The sequence below is a fragment of the Falco naumanni genome, chromosome 2 (genome assembly GCF_017639655.2).
Source record: "Falco naumanni isolate bFalNau1 chromosome 2, bFalNau1.pat, whole genome shotgun sequence".
NCBI lineage: Eukaryota > Metazoa > Chordata > Aves > Falconiformes > Falconidae > Falco > Falco naumanni.
The window spans coordinates 123,200,681-123,223,207 of record NC_054055.1 but is presented as its reverse complement, the minus strand read 5'-3'; the positions used below and the strand labels follow the sequence as shown (position 1 = coordinate 123,223,207).

The window sequence follows — 22,527 nt, the reverse complement described above, 5'->3', positions numbered from 1 at the left end:
GGCGGGAAATAGAGAGCTCACAGTGCAGCTGCAATTGGCTCCACCGTCGCCCCTTGCCCCGTTCTGATTGGACAGTCTGCAGGCACTGGGTGGGATTGGGTGATTCCAAAAGCGCGCGTGGCGGCTGTTGCTCGGTTATGGAGGCTGAGTGGTGCGCAGAGCACGGTGAGACGGGTCTCGGTCTCGGTCTCGGTCTCGGTCTCGGTTTCGGTCTCGGTCTCGGTCTCTCACCCGTTCTGCTCTTCTCCGCGCTGCAGGATCCCTCTGCCTCCTGAAGACGGGCGTCCGCGATGGCCCCAACCAGGGAAAGAGCTTCTATGTGTGCGGAGTGCGGGGCCCTACGCCCTGCGGCTTCGTCCTCCCGGCGCAGTAGGTGAAGGGCCGGGGGCCGGGGCTCCTCTCCGGTGGGTGGCAGGGGCATGGGCACGCGCGCACGGCTGTTCTGGGGGAAGCCTGGTGCTGTGGCTGTAGTCGTAGTCTCATGTTCTTAGTCGCTCGAGTTTGAGCAGGCTCTGTAAGAGTTTTGTCCCAGATAGTTGTTTTCAGCTGTCGGTGTTCCTTGGCCTGCCTGTCCGGTCTTTATTACCCTTTTCCCTTCCTTTGCTCTTGCCAGCGTTCCTGCCTCTCACTGCTTGATCCATGAGGGGTGCATGGTGGAGTTGCAAGCCCTGGTTCAGCAGAAGGGTGGAGATGAGTACCAGTAAGTTTCTCAAAGTGGAAACAAAGGTTTGCTGTGCAGGTTTGAACGCTGGAAAATTTTTTATGGTGGCTGACTTGCTGACTCCTTCTAGAATTGAAGAGACTTATCTAGCCTTGGGGGCTTCACTTGGTCTCTTTCAGAATATTTGCTATTTTTATTAGCAATTATAGTCAATAGCATAAACCAAAGTGCAAGTTATAATGTTTGTTTTTAACAGAATTGAATGTGGCTTAGTGGCAGGACTCATCCAGGTCTCACGATAGTTTTGTCAAATTCACCAGTATTAACTCTGAAGTTCTTGCAGCAGTCCTGGTTGGCTGTGAGTTTTAAAAACGATTGCATCCGAAGTCTTTCTACTCCTAAGGTGCTCAAAGGTGAGGTGATATAACTAAAAGAATAGCTGTTTCCTTACACACTGAAATCATAGGACACTTCTGAGGCTTTGAACATGGACAATATTTTTGACCAAGCAGGTTGGCTTTTATTGCTAAAATTAAAAAATGAACAACTCAAAGACCTAGGAATCTCTATCCGAAGAACAATGCTTTTGTAAAAAGCTTTGTTGGCAGTGCTTGTAGCCTTTTGTTAGGCAGAAGTCTGGATATAAAGTACAGGTCAAGAAAACTTGTTATGATGTTTTTAATGCAAATACGTTTTAAAGAATGCTTAAGAGTTCCTGTACTTGCTCATGCAGTTCTGATCTTATTTTATTCATTGGTAGGTTGTTTTACCGATGCCTTAAAAGTAAGTTGAATGGGAAGAAATGGTGTGGAAGTATCCCATGGCAGGTATGAATGTTTAATTTGTATTACCTTATCAGCTTATTCCAGCATGACTTCTCATTCTGTATACTGTAATCACCTCTGAGGCTGCTTAGCTGTCCTCCAGGTCAGACTTCTCTTATTCCTGAATTGTGTGATGTAATCACTGTTCTCAAGTCTTAAAAGAAACTTGATCTCTGGCTGTCCTCTTTTCTTGAGGATGACAATGTTGGGACTTGATCCCAAAAAAACCACAGAAATGGCAAAGCAGAAACACAGCAGTTCTGGTTCATTTTCATTGTAAAATGTTTATGCTGATCCTGTTAAAATGACAGGAAAGATTATGTTTGTAGAGAATGAAGTCTTGCTTTAGAAACGATGAGGTTGTATGTATTGTTAGTAGGCTTTAATAATTGGAATGTTAGCATTTACTTGCTTGTATATATTGCAGGATCCAAAAGCTACGAAAGCATCAGAAGCCTTAGAATCCCAGTCCAACACAACACCTCTCTTTAGTAGCCAAAGGAATCCATTCAAAGTGATAGACAAAAATGATGAACCATCATGCTGCAATCAAGTTAAGCAAGGAAACAGAGAGGAAAGTGAAGCAAAAGGAGTAAAAGTGGAGAAAGAGAGCATGCTGGTGTCATATAAAGAAAAGAAATCAATTTCTGATTCCTCCATAGAGAAAGAACTTCTAGAAGGGTTGAAAACTAAAGATAAGCAGTCCATGGAAAATAAGAGTGATCTGGAACTTGAGAGCATAGTCTTTAAATCTAAACTCTGCCTTTTTGAGACTGAGCAAGGGAAAAACACCCTTTGGGAGGAAGAGATACATGGTGGCAGTGGCAGGGAATCTAAGAAGTCTTCAGAGTGTGCAGATAAGGAGTCAGGTGGGAGATCAAAGTTCTTTCCACTAGGCCTTAGAAAGCAAAGTACAAGTACCAAGCCTCCAGAGCAGGAGCAGTGCGGGGAGAAAAGCTTAAGCTGTGGGGATAAAGAAACCAGAGAGAAAGAATACATTGATAAGAAGAATGGTGAAATGAAGCCAATGTCTAAAGACAATGAGATTACCCCAGCAGTACCACAGTTGGTATTCCAAGATGCTGCCCTGAAGGGAGGAGGAGAGACAGTGCTGCCCAAGATGCAAATCAGACTAGGGCTGGGACAGTCTGGTGGTGAAGTCTCTGGTGGTGACAGTGATGAATTAAGATTTGTTTACTCCTCATTTAGTAAAAGTAAACCTGATAAATCAGTTGAGGATTTGCAGTCAAGACACATTCCTTCAGGGAAGAGTATGCAGCAGACATCTTTAGCAGGAGTTGCAGTATCACATCACGTGGAAGGACCCCAGGACCATAAAGCTTTTCACAACCATCTTGTAGTCCAGCTGAAGCAGAAGAAGGTAACTTATTGCATGGCTTGGGTTTTTTGGGTGGGGGTGGGGTGGGTGGGTGTTCTAATTTCAGGGGGACTTTCCTTTACTCATGATAAGCATCAGGGTATGGTATTCCCTTACAGCAGAAACTCAGAAATCTTTTGATGGTTTAGGAAGATGGGGCAAGGGAGGGAATTTGGCCTAGGCACAGGCTAGTTGTTTTAAGTCACATGTGAGACAATCACACCTAAGGTAATACAGCCTTCTGCATCTGGGGCTGCTCAGTTTCTACCTGCCTAAGGTTGTGTCTATCTTTTACACAGCAAGTAATTTGCATAAGGTGGAGCAGTGCACAGCCAGCTTAACTTTAAGTAACGTGGCTCTTTCTGGTGGTCTGTCTTGGCCTTGTGGAGTAAGAGTGATCTAGCCATGAAAGCTCACACTTGACATGAAATAAACTATCTGCCTCTTTCCTTTTTTTTTTGATAACTGCCGATAACTATGTTCCATAGGTTTTATTATAAAAGACCATTTGCCTAGAGCTCAGAACAGAACCTCAAAGTAAACAAACTGCTATTCCTGCTAGTATAGAAAGAAATGTGCAAGTAAGTTGAATGTTGTGTGATCTGAGATATGTCAAGATTTTTCAAGTACCTGTTCATCCTGTTTCATAAAAAGGGGGAGGCTCTGCATCTTTCCATCTCCTTTAAAGTACACTGTTTAGTTCATTTTCTGTTAAAAGACTATTTAATCACACTGAATAACACTTACATGCTTTTGGAGATTGTAGAGCAGTATCAAAATACAAATTACTATGACTTAAGATTAGTGTTTTAAAACTTCTGACCTGATTGTTCTCTGTTGGCCGAGAGCTTGGTAAGCACACTCTGGGTTTGGACTCTATTTTGTTCTTGCAGAGTACATTGGCTACAGTGAATGTGCAGCTGCTGCCAGATAAAGGGGAACGGTTATTAAAGCAAGTGCAGGATTTGGAAGCTGCACTTGGTGCTCTTAATGTTTCAACAGCAGATACTGCTGAAAAAGGTAGGGACAAATGTTTTTGCCTCAGAACTTTGCAAAACAGTTTCTGGTACTGTAGTTGTTAATATTGAGGAAGTATAGCATATAGTTACAAGTTATGTGGTCTATGTAAAGTTTGTCTGTTGAGATTCACTGAGGATGAAAATTGTTAGTTGCAAAATCTGTGTCTGGGAGAGGATGAACTGAATAACTTGGAATGTTTTCTATGAAGAGTGTTGGCTTACTGAGAGAGTTTCCTCCCGTAGTGAGGACCCAGGACTAGTTCTGTTTCCAGCTTTGGCTACGTGATTGAGGCAGGTGTCTATCTAAGAACTTGCCAGTGAAGTGTTAACTTCCTCTTTGCAATGTGGAACAATACTGCTTATCCATGTTTTGGCTGCTGTGTCTGAAGGTTTCAGTTACCAGATAAAAGATAAGCAGCTTCCAGCGTGCTATTCCTGTAAAGCGACTTCCTAATTCTATTAACTAGTATTAATCACCTGTGGAAGAGAGGAGTTTTGAGTTACCTGTACAATCACCTCAACTGGAGAGTTACTTTGTGATCATAATACCAATTGTGTTGATGAAAAGATGCAGTTTGACAACTCTGGAAATGGAAGATCTCTAGCAAGGAAGCAATAACTCACAGACCACTACACAACAAGCAGTCCCAATGTCTTAATATCTGGTTTTAAGCAAGGCGGACTTTTCCAGGAAGGAGAGAAAAGCTCGCTAGTTTTTAACCCACTTGTTCTTGGATGTTTTGATAGTTTTTTGAAATTAAAGGCATCCTTGTCAACGTTTTGAAAGTGATAAATCCTCTGGGAGCAGTGTACAGGACTGACCTTGTGTTAGAACTAACCTGATCATGGTTGCAAAGTTCACTGTGTTGTTATAAACTACTTATTGAGCAAAGTGAGGGCCCTTCTCTGGGCTGTAATGCAAGGCTCTAAGGTCCATTGTGCAACCTGTTCAGCCTGCATTTTTTTTTTTCTCCTTAAGGGGAGGATGGCACAAGCAGTGGCTGCCATGAGGAATCTATGCCTAACCCATTTGGCAGGGCATGTGGTACAAAGTTGGTAACACCACTACTACTCCAGGATCCTACAGCAAGGACCTCTTCAGGCTCACACAGTTACCCTGCTGCTGCTGCTTTGGGTTCCAGTGAATACTATGGCCACAGTTTTGGAAGTAAGTACAGAAGGACTTATTTTCATTAAAGGGAACAGTGGTGAGAACTACTTCTGAGGTAATCCTGCAAATTGTGGATAAGGATAAGAGTACTGAACCTTTTCTGTTACTGTGAGCTGTGTACTGCCACCCAGGCATCTGGAGCCACTGAGATCAGTCTCTGAGATGAAAGGTCTGCTTGGGAAAGTTAGTTTTGTAAACACATCTCATGCATAATACTGCATCTTTCCAGTGAAATCTGGTGTGCAGAATCTATATGGAGGAAGACAGACAGAAGACCGAACTGGGGCTGTACACAGTGCCACAAGTGAGGCGATTAATCATCTTCACAAATCTCTAGAATCCTGTCCGACAAAGCAGACAACCACTGAAGATCCCTCTGGATTGAAGGTGAGTTGGCAAGGATGGAGGATGTCATGCTGATGAATGAAGTGTAGCATCTGGGTGATACCCTGGAGCATCCGACCTTTTCACATTTTTAAGTATTTCAGTTTTCATCCTGCTGGAAGGAGACACTCTCCATCCATTACAGTTGCTTCAGATTGCTAATACTGATGTTCTACCCTCCTGCTGTGGTGTCTTCAGAATATTTAAGGCTTGAATGTAGTAGTAGTAGTGCCTCAAAGCAACTAACCCACAACCATTGGTTTGTACGTGACTGGCAGAATAGGCAGGTGTCTGGTGAGAAACAGACTGAGAACCTTCTCATTGTTCTGTCTCCCAGTAAGCTATAAGAAATAGTCTTTGAAAGACGTGTTGCAGATGATTGAGCTCATGCAACCCAGCAGACTCCAGAGTAGTCTGTTCTGATCTGCCAAAGAGCACCTCTGTTGGGTGGTGCAAAACCCATAGTTGAGGCTACATGCAAGGTATTGGAAGGCGTATGCCTCCACAAGATGGTGTGTTGTTGTATATAGGTTGTATCACTTGTCAGATCCTCTTGGGACCTTTTCAGGCTGGGGAAGGTCACTTCATGTTTGATGACAGTGTGCAGTCCCTCTTCCTGTCTTAATTTTAAGAGTCTGTAGGGGTCTTAGGCTTGGTGAGAAAAGGGGAAGTGTTCTCAATCCCTTTCCTTGATAGTGATGCCTATTGTGAACAGGGTGCACTTTGATGGCTTTTCCACCTGAATGAGCTGCCTTTACATGCTTTTAGAGCATGGTGAGGTGCTAGGTTGGTTTGTCTATAAAGCATCAGCAAGACTGATCTATGGTACTGCTGACCTCCTGTCTCCAGTAGTTGCTTATCTTGGGTATCCCCCTCCATGTGGGAAAAGAACAGGTAGGCAAACTCCTTTTAGTAGGATTGTAGGACAGTTCACCTGGATAAGTTGGTAGAGGAAACAGAAGTGTCTGAACTTCACAAGGAGGTTCCTTCAAATCCTTTGTCTTGCCCTTTCAGGTTCCATTGCTGCTGCACCAAAAACAGGCGCTTGCATGGCTACTCTGGAGAGAGAGTCAGAGGCCATGTGGAGGGATTCTGGGTAAGCAACAGAACAGGAAAGTGGATTTTGGGGGCAGATTCATGGCAGCAACAGTTTAGCACAACTGTTATTGGAGGCCAATAACCAGTTATTTTGTAGGTGTGTCAAAAGGCCTTGTTTCTCTGTGGCCCTTGACCACCAATTACAGCTGTTTAGCCATTATTAAATAATATCCTGAAATTGTCAGGCACATATTTTTATTTCCTGGGTTCTTCAGGCAATTTATGTTGTGGTATGTACCTCTGTGTGCATCTCAGCTAGGGGGGCTCATTTCTGCAGACCATCACAGCTTCTGTGTGTCTTTCCAGCGGATGACATGGGCTTGGGGAAGACTCTAACAATGATTGCTCTCATTCTGGCCCAGAAGCAGCTGAAGACAGAGAAGAAAAAGGAGACGTTAAAAATATGGCTATCCAGAAATGGTACAGAAATGTTTCCATCATACAGTACATACATTGTGATGCAGGTGGCATTTGAAATGCCTAAAGTGTTATAGGTTAATGGCTCATAAACAACAGGCTCTGTGTGCTCACTTCCCTTCTGTAGGAAAATTCCACTGGGCTTAATTTTTACTGCACTCCCTTGCAAGGCCTTTCTCTTGATCAGTGTCATTTGCTCTTTCATTGGATGTTTAGAATTTCCCCACTCATTAATTTATACTGTTTGGGGCTTTTTGTTTGATTAGTTTCCTGAACTAGTTAAAGCTAACATATGCTGTTTTGAAAAAAGTTTCGTAGTTATTTTCAACATATGCATAGTTCTCATAGCAAAAGGACTTAAATTAGTTACTACTCACCTCCCTGTTACTGATATTTTTTTTTTCTTTTCCCCCTGTACAATTACTTCTATCTTATCCATAGAGATAAGGGATGTTCACATTTTTAAGGAGTATTGTTTCTGTGTCCACAACCTGTTACTGTCTCCATGCTCTTGGAACTGGTTGAACTACTTTTTTTCTGTCTTACCAAGTTTACTGTTTTTTTCCGGTGTTGTTCAAAATGGGAGCATTTCAGTTTCTAGAACAAGAATGAATGCATTTTGTATTGTATTCTCAGGAGAGATCAGGGTTAGTTCCTGAATTCTAACCTTTCAGCTTATCCAAAGGAAGTGCACGGATACGTAGCATACTTCTGAGTGGATAGGAGGTGATGCATTAGTGTTTAAGTAGGCTTTTTCCACCCAGAAATAACAGTCCTCAAGAGTGCAAAGTAGAGATACCTGCTTCACAAACTATGCTCACAGGACAAGTGAACTGGTCTTCTTAATTGTTACGAGTTTCCAAAACTACTGTCTTCGTAGTCAAATATGAAGACATTGAAACCTGTGTGCAATGTTTCCCTGCAGATTCTACTGTTGTTCCTTCCTGCAGCACTTTAATAATTTGTCCTGCATCCTTGATCCATCACTGGAAGAAAGAGATTGACAAACATGTGGGCTGTGGCAAGCTGAGGGTCTATTTGTACCATGGGCCAATCAGATACAAACAGGCAGATGTGTAAGTGCTAAATCATAAATATGACCAAGAAAAGTAAAATAGTACTTAATGAGAGGTTGTGTATACCAGCAGAAATTCAATGGTTGTAGAACAATTGAAAAACCTAAAGTATGGAAATGGAGGATCTGGAAGGTCAGGCTGCTGTTGAGGTGCATATAGCAAAACATTTATGGCGTGTACCCATGCTGAGTGGTTCTGGTGCAGGCTGTTGCTGTTCCTGGTAACAAAAAAGGTGTATATTCTCTACAACATCTCTTGCAGAGGTTCAGTGGTAGTTTCTTCCATGCTTGTGCTTTGTACAGCTGCTAAAAAAAAAAAAGCCATGTTTAGATCAAAATATTTCTATACCACTTTAGGCCATGCTGAGCAGTATTTCTAGGTGCCATATTCTAAGTAGGGTTCATCTTGTGCAGTGTACATTCTGTACCACTGGCTTTTACTGTAGTCTTGAACTTGCTGTGTCTACTTCCAGTATCTGTAAAATGAGGACAATGTGTCCTCCTGTTTGATGTGAAGCTCAGTTTGCTGTAAAACTGCATTTCAGCTCTTGTAGAACTGTCTTGTTAAACCTTCAGTGTCCATTTTGTTGGTCTTACAAAATGAATTCCTCATTTGTTCTTGCTCCTGATTACTACTTTCCCTTTATGTAGGCTCTCTGAATATGATGTTGTTGTCACAACCTACAATCTTCTCTCCAAGGAGGTTCCCACAAGCAAAGAGGAGTGGGAAGTCCCTGCTGAGGACCATGATGTGGGGGTGAGAAGCCATGTTGTTGATAGAGGATTGCCTTAATGTTTTGTTCTGAGGTGTTGCAAGCCATTATTGTTTCAAGTAGTACCTTATGTATGCTATAGTGAGCAACAGGTTGATTCTCTGCCCCCCCCCCCTTAAGTCCTCTGAGTTTGCACAGTAAAAATACAGCAATGAGAGAAAGTGCTGTGAAGTGCAGAAAGACAGTGAAGAGAAATATTAACAATAAATCTGTTCTGTAGTAATACAGAATACATACATTGAATACAGTTGAAATGTCTTAAAATTAAGAGCACAATGGTGAATCTCATGCTTTTGCTTTTGAGTGGGACTGTGAAGGAACACTAGAATCTCCTGTTAGGTATTCCTTGCGGCTTGAAACACTAATACCACTTTAAATTACCAGAAGTCTGTTGTACTCTGGCACTGATTCAGTTCTCAGTCTGAACTGAGACTGAGGGAGGTTACATGCCGTGCTCTTGAAGAAACTATTTTCTATGCTATGAAAATAAAAGGGATTGCTGAATGCTAATGGAACTTGGCTACGCAGTATAGAGGAAGCCTTTTGCTGGTGGATATTGTCTCCTACCTCTGTGTACAGATCTAGGTGTGGCTCTCAAAGCAAAATGGGCCTTTGGATTTCCTGAAACTTCAAGGGTGGCATCTGTAAAACTGTAGGGAGATCAGAAGAATTACGTGGTCCTTTGTGCCGGCCCAGCAAAATATTACTGATGTGAAATGCCTTTTGGGAGCAAAAAGGTGATAGAACATTAAAAGCAAGCAAAATATTAGATATTGTTAAGAACAGGCAAATAAGTACTTCAGTTTATAAACCTTCATGGAAGTTTTGAAGAGATGCTTTTTTTTTTTTCTTAGAGTATCTCCTACATGACAGAGCTCAGATTACTGCCAGCTAATGTCAGGAAAAGGCTTCCTGCCAGAGAAATATGTTCTCCTCTAGCTTTTTAGAGAGCTTGGCAAGGCTATTGCTCTGAGTTATAGTCTGCTGTTTCTTTCAGAGTGGATCATCTCCCTGTTCCCCTCTGCTCAGGATAGCTTGGGCTCGAGTTATATTGGATGAAGCTCACAATATTAAAAACCCAAAGGTTCAAACCTCTGCAGCTGTGTGCAAACTGAGAGCCAGTGCCAGATGGGCTGTTACAGGGACACCGATACAGAACAACTTACTGGACATGTACTCTCTCCTGAGGTGAGCTGGCTGCATGTAAACATGTGGACAGGGCTCCATTTCCAGTAATTCTTTGCTGATGACTGATGATGTGCCAAAGCTGTTTAAGACATGTGGGGTAGTGAGACTAGTTATATTAACACTTCAGGCACTGGATTGCAAAGGCCATGGCTGAGGCATTATGTAAGACTGACCATGTGTCTGCTGTTGCGTGTTGTGTCTAGCTTCCATAGAAATTGATCTTGTCAAATTCCTCTTGGAGACATAGGAGATCAGAAGATCAATTTTAATGAATGCAAGGTCTGTGTGATAATCCTTGTTCCTACCAGGGCAGACCGGGAGGATCTTATTAGAGTGTTGTGTGACAAGAGCATTGAAGCAAAGGGTGAAAACTTTGGCTTCTCTAAACAACTAATAAACAAGTTAAACTCTGTTCTTCGTTGCTGAGGGGGAGGGAAATTATGAAGGGTGTTGTTGAACCAGAGAGAACTTGCATTTGAAATTAATTTTGGATAACAAATTAATTTTCAAGTAAGAGCTATGGTATTTTGAAAAAATTAATATGCTTTTTTGCAAGTGCCTCTGCATTTTGATATCCTTCATTTGCTGGTGATGCTTGAGACATAATGAGCTAAGGGGGATAGATGGGTACAGTATCAGAAAGACACTTTTACAGAGTTAGTAGTGCAAAGACTTTTGAGCAAAAAAAGTTATCAGTCCCATTACACTGGAAGTGTTTTTTTGCTCCTAGCAGTTATGGCATTTGGAAGTGGTTTGTTTGGATAGAAAGAACTATAGTTCTGGTCACTCAATAGTAACTGAAGAACTCTACTTCTCTTGGTATGAAGTCTCCTTCCTTCCTGTCTTAGGTTTCTACGTTGCTCTCCTTTTGATGAATACAGAGTGTGGAAGTACCAGGTAGATAATAACACAAAGAAGGGAGGAGAGAGGCTAAGCCTCTTAACCAGGAGCCTATTATTACGGAGAACTAAGGACCAGCTGGATTCAGCAGGCAAGCCCTTGGTAAGAACTTCACCCTCCACAACTAGACAATTACTCAGTTTTCCTTGCAGCTGCCAGTTAGTTATTTATACATGTAAACTTGTTAATGGGCAGGCTTTCCTGTCTACTGCAATCTCTTGAGAAAAAGGAGCAAATGTCTGTGGGATGCTTTAACTCTTTATCCAGAAAGCAGAAATAAGCAGAATAACTAAAACTTCTAGTTATAAATCACTTGCAGACAAGAATACATCAAGTAATTGCAAGTAGATGCCCACTCTGTGCAAAGTTAGCCTAGGTCTCTGAGCTAGCCTAGATATCTAAGAATTAGAGCAGCCGCGTGTCAGGTGGATTTGGTGCATGCTTTCAGCATTACTCCTTAAAAGTGGTCTGTTAAACTGGGTATTAGGTCAGTCATTGGTGTGTCTGTAAACCTTTAAAAGGTGTAACTTTGATATACTGTCTGATTATTATTTTTTTTTATTATGGAACTGAGAAGGCTCCTTTTACAATGTCATAAATTTGTTGCGACGGAGGGAAGACACAGTCACTCAATATGAGTGATCAGCAGACTTCGTTTATTGTGCCTTAGTCACCTTTTATGCCTTGTTATAATTAGCTCATACATATTACAAAAGCTAAGCTCATTATTGGTTAGTTGCCTAAATACCAAGCCCGCTCCTAGTTTCTCTTCTGTAGTTATCTGTTCCCACCTGTAACATTCTTTTCCCACTGAAATCTTCCTGTTATTGTGTAACAAGAACAGCCAAAGACAGTGTATTTTTGCTTTACTTCAGATAAGCTGAGAGCAATGTGCATTTTTGTCCAGCCAGCTGGACTATGTCTATGTGACCCTTTTCAGCTAGCCAGTTATCCACATAAATTAATCCCTCCATGGGAGTTATGTGGTTACTCATGCCTTTTATTACCAGATGATTTGGAATAAAGGCTTTTATCTAGAGTGTTAACTAGGCTACTTGGAGTTCTGAGAGCATCTATGTTGTGCTGTAGTTGCATTAATACAAATAAAAACTTTAATGAATAAACAGCTATCTGCTGAGACTTAGAATACTGTCTTAAATCTTGGAATGCTGGTGTTTGTTGTGTAGGATTTTTGCACTATATACATCTGATCCTGTATGGCTTTTTTACTTTAGGTATCTCTGCCCCAGCGTAGCACACAGCTCCATCAATTAAAACTTTCAGCAGAGGAGCAGTCTGTGTATAATGTGCTCTTTGCGAGATCCAGGTATGAATGTGGGTAGAGATAGGGTATTCTGTGGGTTTGTTTCTTAACTGCTATGAAAACTCAGGAAGTCCACTTTAAATGAGAAGAGCCTTTAGACAAATTCCTGTTTGTTTTGGTTTTTTCCTTCCTTTGTCAAGCATGTTTGAAAATACATAGCTTGTTCTGGTAATAATTGAAACAGGTTCATTTATTTTCTGCCATAAGTTCATGCCTTGTATGAGCTTTGCGTTCTACCATTATAGTTAATCTAACTTATTTCAAGACTCCAGAGACCTGGAATTGCTGCAGTAGTTCTTAAACGATGATGTGCCAGCATCTGAAAAGGAGAAAATTATCTCCTTTGCCCTGTGATACTTGTACAATCAGAAATTATGCTGGTCTCTACAGATGGCTGTAATGCAAGGTGGTGTCACTTTGTGTTCTCCTAGGGTCTCTTTCAACATTCTTGCTGTAAAGAGACTTCCTTTCTTTTAAATATACATTTAAAGATGTCCTTTTGTTATGAAGAATGTTGTCCATTGGGCCCTGGCTCCTATTACACTCCAGGTATTCCAGTAAGCGGATTTGGTTCCTCTTGTGTTTTCCAAAATGGATCTTGGTTTTGATCATATTCAAGTCAAACAAAACCGGGGGGTGGGGGGGGGTGTTGGTGATAATTTTGTGACTAAATGATTAATGAAACCTTCCTTGCTTGCTTGTTAAGCTTAGGTCCCTTTTGCCTTTTTTCCGGCTGTAAATCCCACAGTCTTTGTCTTGTTTTTCCCAGGTCAACGCTACAATCCTACCTAAAGAGACAAGAGCAGAAAAATGAAGGCAGAGAGTATGCGGGTAGTAACCCATTTGAGAGAGGTTTGAGTACACCCTCCCCTGAAAACATCTGTAGAAGTGACTCTTAAGTGCACAGTTAAGGAGAGGGAATAGACCTGGCCACATGGGGTCAGGACTTAGAAATTCTTTGGAAAATGCCTACCTGATCTTACTAAGAAATCCTACCATAGTATTCAAAAAGTCTATTCTCACTGTTTTGGCTCTGGGCAAATCTCTTAACCTCCCTGGGTCTAAAATTCTCTTCTGAAATAAAGGTCTAATTAATCTGAGAAGAGATGGCAGTATTATTTGAGGTATGTGGTACTCTGATTTGTGGTGTTGGGGTTTCTTGGGTGTGTTTTTTTTTTTTATTTCAAGTGGAGTTTGATGGGTTCCTATGTTAAATTAGGTATGTGCTTGCCTGTTGGTTCTTCTCTCTTATGGATGATACTCTTGCTGAGGTGGCTGGGCAGTGTGTGGAAATAGCTCCAAGAGCTTGTGATGTTTTGTCTTCCTTGGCAGTTGCACAAGAGTTTGGGGTCAGTCAAAAGGAATTTCTAGCAGGTTCCCAAAGTGCCTCCCAGGTCCCAAGTACTGTCCATGTCTTGTCAATGCTATTGAGGCTCCGTCAGTGCTGCTGCCATCTCTCCTTACTGAAAGTGGTAATTGCATTATATTGTCGTGGTGTGGGGCTTTTTATGGGGATTTTTTAACAGGGTTTGTGTAAGTTAGCAGACCTTGTAGCATCCTTGTATCTCTTAACTAGGGGTGTATGAACTGAGCCATTTCTAGGACTGTGTCTTGTAGTCCAAGAGGTTTTAGATGGGCATACTTACTACTGAAGAGCTCCCCAGCATGACCTGTGTGGGCAGCTGTCTCTCTGGAAATATTTTTATTCAGATTAAAAAAAAATCACAAAACGTAATAGCAGGGAAGTTGTCTTGATCTTAACCTAGTATTAAAAAGTACACAGGTCCATAAGTGTAGTCTGTTTCAAAGGCCTATGTGTTGGAGAGCTCTAAGTGCCTTGATTGAAGCTGCCTTGCCTGAGGTAGACTGATCTTGCATGCATTTTTTGCTCTTGTCATGTAAAGCAGCTGTCCAGATGCTAAGGGAACAGGCAAGGATCTATCTTTAATCCAGCAATTGTTAAATGCAGCGGCAGGGGTGATCTGAGGAGACTGAACTACAGAAAATGGCTGACCTCACATATTCTCCCTACACTGCCCCTTCCTGGGGCAGAATAAGGGGCCAAAGGGACTGTTGGTCTGACCCAGTAGTGTTTCTTTTAATTGTTCTGTCTTATATAGCATAGCTTCCTTCAAACCCACTATCCTCAGCAGACGTTGCGGAGACTGCAGATCAGTACTGAACTTGATCTCAGGCTTGACTGTGATCCCTTATTTCATTGCTTGCTTTCCCACAGGCCCTGGACCAAGTTGACTTGAACAGTGAAGGCCTTTCCCTCCCCATTGAGGAACAACTTAGTGCTTTGACCCTGTCTGAGCTCCAGACTCCTGATTCCAAATCAACAGTCTACCTCAATGGCACAGCTTTTAAAACTGATATCTTTGAAATCACCAGGGAGAGCACCAAGGTATTCTGACTGTGTCTTCCTTACCTTCTTTGAGAAGCTTGAATTTCAGCACTTTGCTTTTTTAAATTGTAAATGAACTGTCACACCTGGTAATTGCAGACCAGGTTAAGGTGGCAATTTAGATAAATTCAAGGGAGTAGATTGGCCTTCTGTGAAGGCTCCAGCTTATCAGGTGTTGATGGGTACTTCTGATAAATCTGAGAAACTTGGCTGCTGAGAAACTCAGTGAAAATCTTGAGCACTGGATTCACAGAAGCTGGGAGAAGTGTACATCTGAGAGTCTGGTGCTCGTGAAGAGTTAAAAGAAATAGGTTGGCAGCAAGATGAGAGGTGGCAATAATTTGGCTTCTCACAGGAAGGTTGACATCTGTAAAATATGCTTGTATGATTTTATTTCTTAACCCTGTTTTCCATGGTGGGAGTGTTCTTATACCAATGACTGCTTAAATATCTTGAAAGTCTGAGCACAGAAGAAATCCCAGTTGAAGAGCTAGTTTGATCACTTCCTGTTTTAATGAAGAATATTCAAGCGTGAGCTGGGTTATGACAGCAAGCAGACTAACCTTTCCCCCCCCCCGCCTCGCAGATAGCCCACCTCCTGGCTGAACTGAAAACTACTCTCAGTCACTCAGAGCCTCAGAAAAGGTCAGTAAGCATGTCCTCTACTTTAGTCATAGTGATTGAGAAAAGCATGTCTCTTGGCAGCAGCAGAAATAGTTTAAAATAATTGAATACAAAACTCCAAAATGGTGGCAGTACTGCAGTAGTTGAAAGTGGATTTTGAGGAAAAGGGAAAAAAAATGAAGACAGAAATGTAGTTTAAGATGTAGGCAAGTGTAAATGTAAGGGGTTGTGTGACAAGTGTCAGGCCTTGAGGCCCGGGAGGCCTCTCTTCTCCAAAACCAGAATTGGAAATAATTTGGTTGTGCTGAGAAGTATCTGCCCTCTGCTCTGCAACCCACCCCACCATCCAAAGTAAGTGGAGGAACAAAGCAGTGATTAAAACTGAACCTGTTTGCAAAAAGGAACCTGTTGATCAGAGGACTTCAGTGTTGCTGAAGTCCTGCAGCTCTCTAAGTTCTCTCTCTTCACTCTGCACCAGATGGCAGTGTTACAGAGTTTCTGTTTGTAGGTGCATTCTACAGTATTTTACAGGTATATGGCTGCAAGGTAGTTACATCTGTGTTGTGTTGGGGGTGGGTTGGAAGGGAAGTCCTGTTCTTGGGTGACTCTGGAGTTGCACCAAATTTAGAAAGATATTTTCCAAAGACTCTTGCAAAGACCATTCCCACTATAAGAATGGGAACACCAACACTGATTTTGTTCCCTACCAAGAAGCTAGCAAACAAATTATTGCCTCCCAAACTGTTTAATCCAAAAAATGTGGGGAGGTAGAGGCCTGGGGGAAATCAAAGTTTGGTGTTGCTATTTGATTCATTTTGCAGAAAAACATCAGAATTGTGATTGGATGGTGGTGATGTAAAAAACCAAAACCAGAGGTGAAAGTTATAGACTTAATTTGTCTAAAGTTTATTGGATATTAGCCTTGCATAGCAGGTTCTACCACTACACCTACAGGTGAATCTGTTTCTGAATTGGGAAGGGACTTTGCTCCAGTTTGCAGTGGGGAAGAGTGCCTGAATCACTGTTTTCTCTTGGGTGAGATGCTGCAACAACCAAACTACTACAGTACACACAGAACTTGTTCTAAACTCCCTTTTCTATCTCCCTAGTGTTGTTGTCTCTCAGTGGACGAGTCTGTTGAAAGTTGTGGCTGTGCACCTCCAGCAACTAGGGCTGAAGTATGCAACAGTGGATGGCTCTGTCAATCCTAAACAGAGAATGGATGTGATAGAAGAGTTCAATAACAATCCCAAAGGGCCTCAGGTATGCAGTCAGGGCAGGAAAACAGTTATTAGTGCTACTATGAGCAGCTGTGATAGCTGACTTCCTGATTCCATTTACTGGTGCCACTTTCATTTTGACCTCTAGGTGCCAAGATCAGCAGGGAAAGAGGTAGCTGTATAAAAGTACATATTATAATGGGCAGGAGCAGCTGCTAAAAAGCTCCTTTTGATCTTAACTTTCTGTATTGAGATCATCTGACTTCAAAACTACTTCAAAGGCTGTCCAAATCTTTGGTGTGCTCAAAGATGTTGTTGCCAGACAGTAGCATGGAAGATATGGGGGCAGTTGGCTCTACTCGGAGCAGGTTGCTTGTTTCCAGCTCATGCATCTGCATTGGAAGGTGTTTCTTTCTGAGTATCACCTGTTTGCCAAGTAGCCTGTAAGACTTTATTGCTGTTTTCCAACATGTTAGATGCTTTTTACAAGACTGATCTTTCTGAGAAAAGATGATGACAGTTGAATCTGAGTGAGGCTGAAATAAACAAGAACATATCTCACCGTGGTATAAAGATAGGAAGATTGGGACTGGGGCAAGACAAGTCATGGTTTTGCATATGTCCAAAATAAGATGGCCTCATGTGATGAGTATCACTTTTGAGTTTTGGGGTTTTGGGGGGAGGGGTGTGTGTTTAAACACTGGTGAACTACAGTGTGTTGGCTGCTCTTGGAAATAGCTTCTAGCTTGAAATTTTGGCCAAGGGAAGGAAACTTGCTAGGTGACTAAAGACATCCAAATTAATTGTTCATAGTGATTACACTTTCATCTGGACACTGTTCCTGTGATTGAGGCAGGGACAGGCTGTCTCATCTGAGGATGGATCTGTGACTGAAAGGGCAGAATGTGTTACATCAGCTTGTTTTCTTTGCGAGATTTCTCGAACAAACTGCTGTCTACAAAATAGGTATATTTCTCCTTCTAGCTTTGAACTTAAAGGAAGACTTCTGCCAGCTATATGAATAGCTGACCCCTTAAACAAGATCAGGGTTTTAAGGTATCCTATCATGAAACTGAGAAATACATATATACATATATATATATAGCAAGTGTCTCTGTCCTTAATTGAGTTCTCTTCCTGCTGTACAAGAAGTCTCTAAATTGATCTGCTTATATCCCCCTTCCTCCCCAGCTACTCATCCTTTTCTGACTACTAGGTTATGTGGAAACAAAGTGGAAGGAGTACGAAGCCATATCAGTCCATTTGCCTGTGTTTAAGTAATAGTTATTATTAACTTAGAGTTGGTGCTGATTGATCCCATTGTTGGCAACAGGCTTTCATCAAAAGAGGTTGATGGTTTGAGTGGGATGTGGAGATAGTCTGAACTTTCCAGTTCTTTCTCTAGCCTGTAAAAATGTATCAGTGTAATGCATGTGGAATGGTAGGCTTGCCTCTCTGGGCCATAACTTCCATGTCCAGTTTTCTGTGCCTCATCAAGTAACATCTGGCAAGCTCCCAAATACATAATAAATATACACATCTAATAGAAATATGTTCAAATGAATATGTGGAGTATATGAAGCATTACTTTTCTGGAAACAGGCTCCTTAACTCTCTTTTGGCCTTTGAAGGTGATGTTGGTTTCATTGCTGGCTGGAGGCATCGGCTTGAACTTGACTGGAGGAAACAATCTCTTTCTCCTTGACATGCACTGGTAAAGAGAAATAAAAGTTCCATCACTGAGGCTATATGTAGGTTGTGCTGCTTGCTCTATTATCACATGTATTTTGATGTCTGATACAACTGGGTTAGGAGGGAAGTGTTTAGCTGAGAGTAAGGGCTAATGGTTAGTTGTGGAAAAGTGTTTTTACTATAGCCTTACTTCAAGGCACTCTGCTTTGCCAATCCAGTGCTCACCACCATGATATACAGTTCTGTAGGGGTAAAAAAAAAATGGAGGTGGGTAACAGCAATCCAAAGAAGCAAGTATGCAGTCTGTATCATAAAGGGATACTGGGCACCTGGCAGTCCCTGTCTTAATATCTTACAGTAATAAAAATGGTACAGTAATGCATACAGCTAATTTGTCTTGAAACACAAATCGTGTTGAGCATAGTTGATAATCAGGTGTAGCCAGTGTACCTTGGGATCTTACAGGGCTATGAAAATGGCGCATATGAGGTCCTAATACTTATGTTGTCTCCCATCAAAGTCAGAATCACAGGGGTTTTTTTTAATTAAATGTTGCTCATGGTAACTTACAAAGCAAACTAATGTGCTTCAGTACAAAACCAGCTGCTGCGTAGCAGCATTAAGAAGAAATGTTTCTATAATATGGAAGTTACACCAAGTATTCCCTCTGTGTCCAACAGAACCATTTCTTACATAAATACTGAGTGAAAGCCTCTTTCAATGGATTTTGCCTTCCTGCTTTGCTCTCCTCTTTCCTCACGAGGAACTCTGATTTCCCTGAGTAGAAATACAGGGCTATGTGTAACAGTGGTCTGATGCATACAGCTGACTTTGTGTGGAGTTGTAGCATACTTCTACCAAGGGCAAAGGAAAATACAGTCAGGATGAATATTTGTAATTGAGCTAGTAAACCTAAGGTAACCTGGGAGCAGATTTAGTTCTACAGAGAAAGAGAACAGGATAGGTGCAGAGGCTTCAATGTTTTGATTATTCCTGGACATAAACCCTTAAATGTTTGTGTGGGTGGCTTTGTTTATGGGGATTTTTTTCACCTTGCAGGAATCCGGCTCTGGAGGACCAGGCATGTGACCGCATTTACCGAGTAGGGCAGCGGAAGGATGTTGTGATACACAGGTCAGGATTTTTCCTTAGCAGTAAATGATGCTGTTGCTGCTTATGTACTGTCTGGCTTTAGTTTGTGAGACAAGGCATTGGTTTGAGGCTTGTCTGTTCACCTAAAGCTAGGTACAAGGCCTGATGGTGGCATTGGGATTTAGGCACAGATACAAACATTTTTTTGTGTGTGGTCTGTGTGTGCACGTGCCTGCATGTTGCTGTCACAATAGCTAGCAGTGATTTATTGTTTTTCAGTCTGTGGTTTAGTGGGAATGTTCTGTTCGTTCCTGAGAACAATCTGGGCACCAAACCATTTCTCTTCTAAGTGGAGATTTTTCACTGTGCTCCCTAAGCCTGGACGTTTCTAACATCACTAACATGGGGAGCACTAATAATAAGTGACAAACTTCACTTTTAGAAAAGCATCTGTAAATACTGAAAAGTTAGCTTAGTTATTGTAAACATACAGCAAACTCTCAAAGAAACTGGAATCAAAAATACTATTTTGTGTATGATGTTTTTAGTGTAATGGGTGCTATAAGTTATCAATCAATCATCGCAGGATTTTGTCACAGGATTACTGTTGCTTCAGATGACCACAGCTGAGGCCTAAAGCGCATCAGGCTTTTATTTGAACTGTTATGATATCTGGATATTAAAACTGCTGTGTTCTGTGCACAGATAGATTGTCAGTCACATAATAGGCTGTTAATTTTTAAGTGAGACAAGTCTTTGGAAATCTACTGGGGAAGTGCTTGTATAATACTGATGCTTTTTCCTAGCAGTTGTGATGATGTGGCTTTGTGGTTGGTTTTGTGGTGGTGGTCTTTTAGGGATTTTTGTTGTTCGGTTGTTTTTTAAGGTTTGTCTGTGAAGGAACAGTAGAAGAAAAGATCATGCAACTCCAAAGGAGGAAGAAAGCTCTTGCTCAGCAGGTGCTGTCAGGCAAAGGGGAGGTCTTCACTAAGCTCACTCTGGCTGACCTCAGAAATCTCTTTGGCATCTAATTATCCTTTAAAATACACAATGGAAAGTCATTTTATACCTGCAAGTAACTTTGTGCAGACTTTGACAAAGGACTGCTGTTTTAAAGTTTGTTTTGAATAAATAACTACGTTTTTGTGACTCTTCCAGGAAGAGAAGTTACCAACTTCAGGAATTTGTTTTAATGCTGAAATTGAATTGTGTATCCAAAGGTTAATAAAACAATTTTGAGTAAATACTAATAGCAAACACTTGCTTGTTTCTTGGTTTTCTGTGTATGCTTTTCAGTTGGGAAACTTTCCTCTTCAGGACAGGAGATAAACAAGTGAAACTAAGTTCAGAGGTTGAGTAGTGAGGTTGAGTGGGCATCAAGCAAGCAAAAAAAATAAAAAAAAAAGCTATAAGGACAATGCTGTAAGAAGACTGTAAATTTTAGAAAATAGAAGTAATAAAATTAAGGAAGGATTTAGGAATACTTGATTTTTTTTCTCTTTTGTTCCTTATGAGGACTTCTTAGATATAAGGGAAGAAACACTTCTCTACTCTGCTAAAAATATTTATTCAAGCAGGGAGGTAATTTGTTACGTTCCTGTGAAACAGAACCCAAATTTCTGATTGTTGTGGTGTTGTGTATTTGGGTTTGGTTTTTTTTCCTCCAGAGTATTAAATAGTGTAAGCCTTCCTTGGTGTGAACCTTTTGATGTGTAGATTGTTCTTCCTTAGAAGATGCTCCCATTTTTTTAATAGTAGATGAGTTGCAAGTCCTTGATTAATGGTTTGTGTTCTCTCTCCTATTGCAAGTGGTATGTGCAGATGAGTGAAGTTTCTAGGCAAATTTTTTTAATTGGTAGTGCATCTTCCCTGCTTCAGTGTTCCTCTGTGTGTCTGGACATATCCATTGCATATTCTGGTTTCATACTGATTGCATTACTTCTCTGGGATTTGGCACAGTTCCCGTAAGTTATATACCAAATGAGGGCCTTTGAAGAATTTATTTCTAGTACTAAGTGGTAGAGCATGGCAAGCTAGAGTGCTGGTAAGAAACTAGATGTTTGTTCCTGAATGGTCCTTCCTCATGGAATAAGATAATATAGCATTTGGTAGCCTTTTCAGTGAAGGGAGGGATCTATTTGCAGATCAGTGGTTCACATTAGTACAGCAGTGTCCTGGTAGTGTGTGATGCAGCTGTGTTAGTCATTTCCCTTACCTGCTTTGGCATAGTGTGCAAGCAAAACTGTGGGGTTATTCAAATTTATTGCACAGATACAAGGGTTAGGGGGGCACTAAAATAGTAATTTGTATTTTGTGTGTATATATACTCTCCTGTAAATTCAACTGCGGTTGGAAGGGTCTTGAGCAGCCCACAGAACCAAGGAAGGCGCTGCAACTTGGGCAATGTAACCATAATCTCAGTTTAGGGAACATAGTGAGGCAATAAGCAGTGAGCTATACTGGTTTTCTGGAAAACCTGTAAAACCTTGTTTACTTCCACAAAACAGGAAGCCATGGACTAACTTTCCAAAGTTATTTTGGATGTTTACATGAGCAAATTTGGGTTATAGTTTCTTCTCTGGAGTTCACATGCACTCTGGTTTGAGCCCCTCTCCCTTTCCTTGGAGCTACTGTTAGCCTAGTAGGCTTTGCTATTTAAGGTGTATTTAAATCAAATCTTGGACGCATTATCCCTTTGTTCTGCATGTATTCCTTTGGCTAAATGTAACTGTAGTCTCAATGTAGTGTAACTGTTAGGTGTATGGGGTATTACTGAGGGGTTAATTTTTTTTCTATTTATATGAAGCTTTCTTCAGGAAAGAGCTTAAGCCTTTCTTAGGAAACTCAAATAACTGATGGGCCATGAAGTGACATTCAGCTTAGTTCAGAGGAGTGATGAAGGTCTGGTATTGTACCTCTAGATACCATCTTTGGAAAGGGTAAACTATTCAGTGTCAATTTTTTTAAAGGAATCTTTTGGGGGCCTGGGGTGGGAAGAGGTTTCACTTTGGTTTGCACCCTTACCTTTGGAACTGTATGTCTCTCAAATGTAAATATCAAAAAATGTATATATCAAACCAGTAAATTAATGTTAGCCTGTATGTAACAAGGTATTCGCATCTTCCTGTGATGTGAAATATGAGGGCCTTGATCTGGTACAAAGAAACAACTTTGCTATTTAAGACCAGGGCTTCTTTTTCCACTCCTTTGTCAAAAAGCAGTGCCTCTTTGCCTCTGAAATCCTCTGCAGGTTCAATAGCAGTAAAGCGGGGCAAACCCC

General features: G+C 41.4%; 1 protein-coding gene across 2 annotated transcripts; it reads left to right on the top strand.

Annotated features, from left to right (window-relative positions):
• The first annotated feature begins 51 nt into the window (after positions 1-51).
• Positions 52-20,497, top strand: TTF2 (transcription termination factor 2). 2 transcript variants are annotated; one of them, XM_040583221.1, is made up of 23 exons: positions 52-165; positions 258-369; positions 614-700; positions 1,422-1,488; positions 1,913-2,866; positions 3,757-3,883; positions 4,862-5,050; positions 5,283-5,440; positions 6,452-6,533; positions 6,842-6,955; positions 7,878-8,028; positions 8,679-8,784; positions 9,798-9,988; positions 10,837-10,990; positions 12,124-12,215; positions 12,982-13,064; positions 13,545-13,684; positions 14,449-14,619; positions 15,206-15,264; positions 16,353-16,506; positions 18,095-18,177; positions 19,215-19,289; positions 20,134-20,497. In XM_040583221.1, the coding sequence occupies exons 1-23, from the start codon at positions 138-140 to the stop codon at positions 20,276-20,278; spliced, it is 3,522 nt and encodes a 1,173-aa protein (XP_040439155.1). In that variant the 5' UTR covers positions 52-137; the 3' UTR covers positions 20,279-20,497. The 2 variants fall into 2 exon arrangements, with proteins under 2 accessions (XP_040439155.1, XP_040439156.1); XM_040583222.1 differs by having other exon boundaries at positions 70-165; positions 258-373.
• Positions 20,498-22,527: the final 2,030 nt, after the last annotated feature.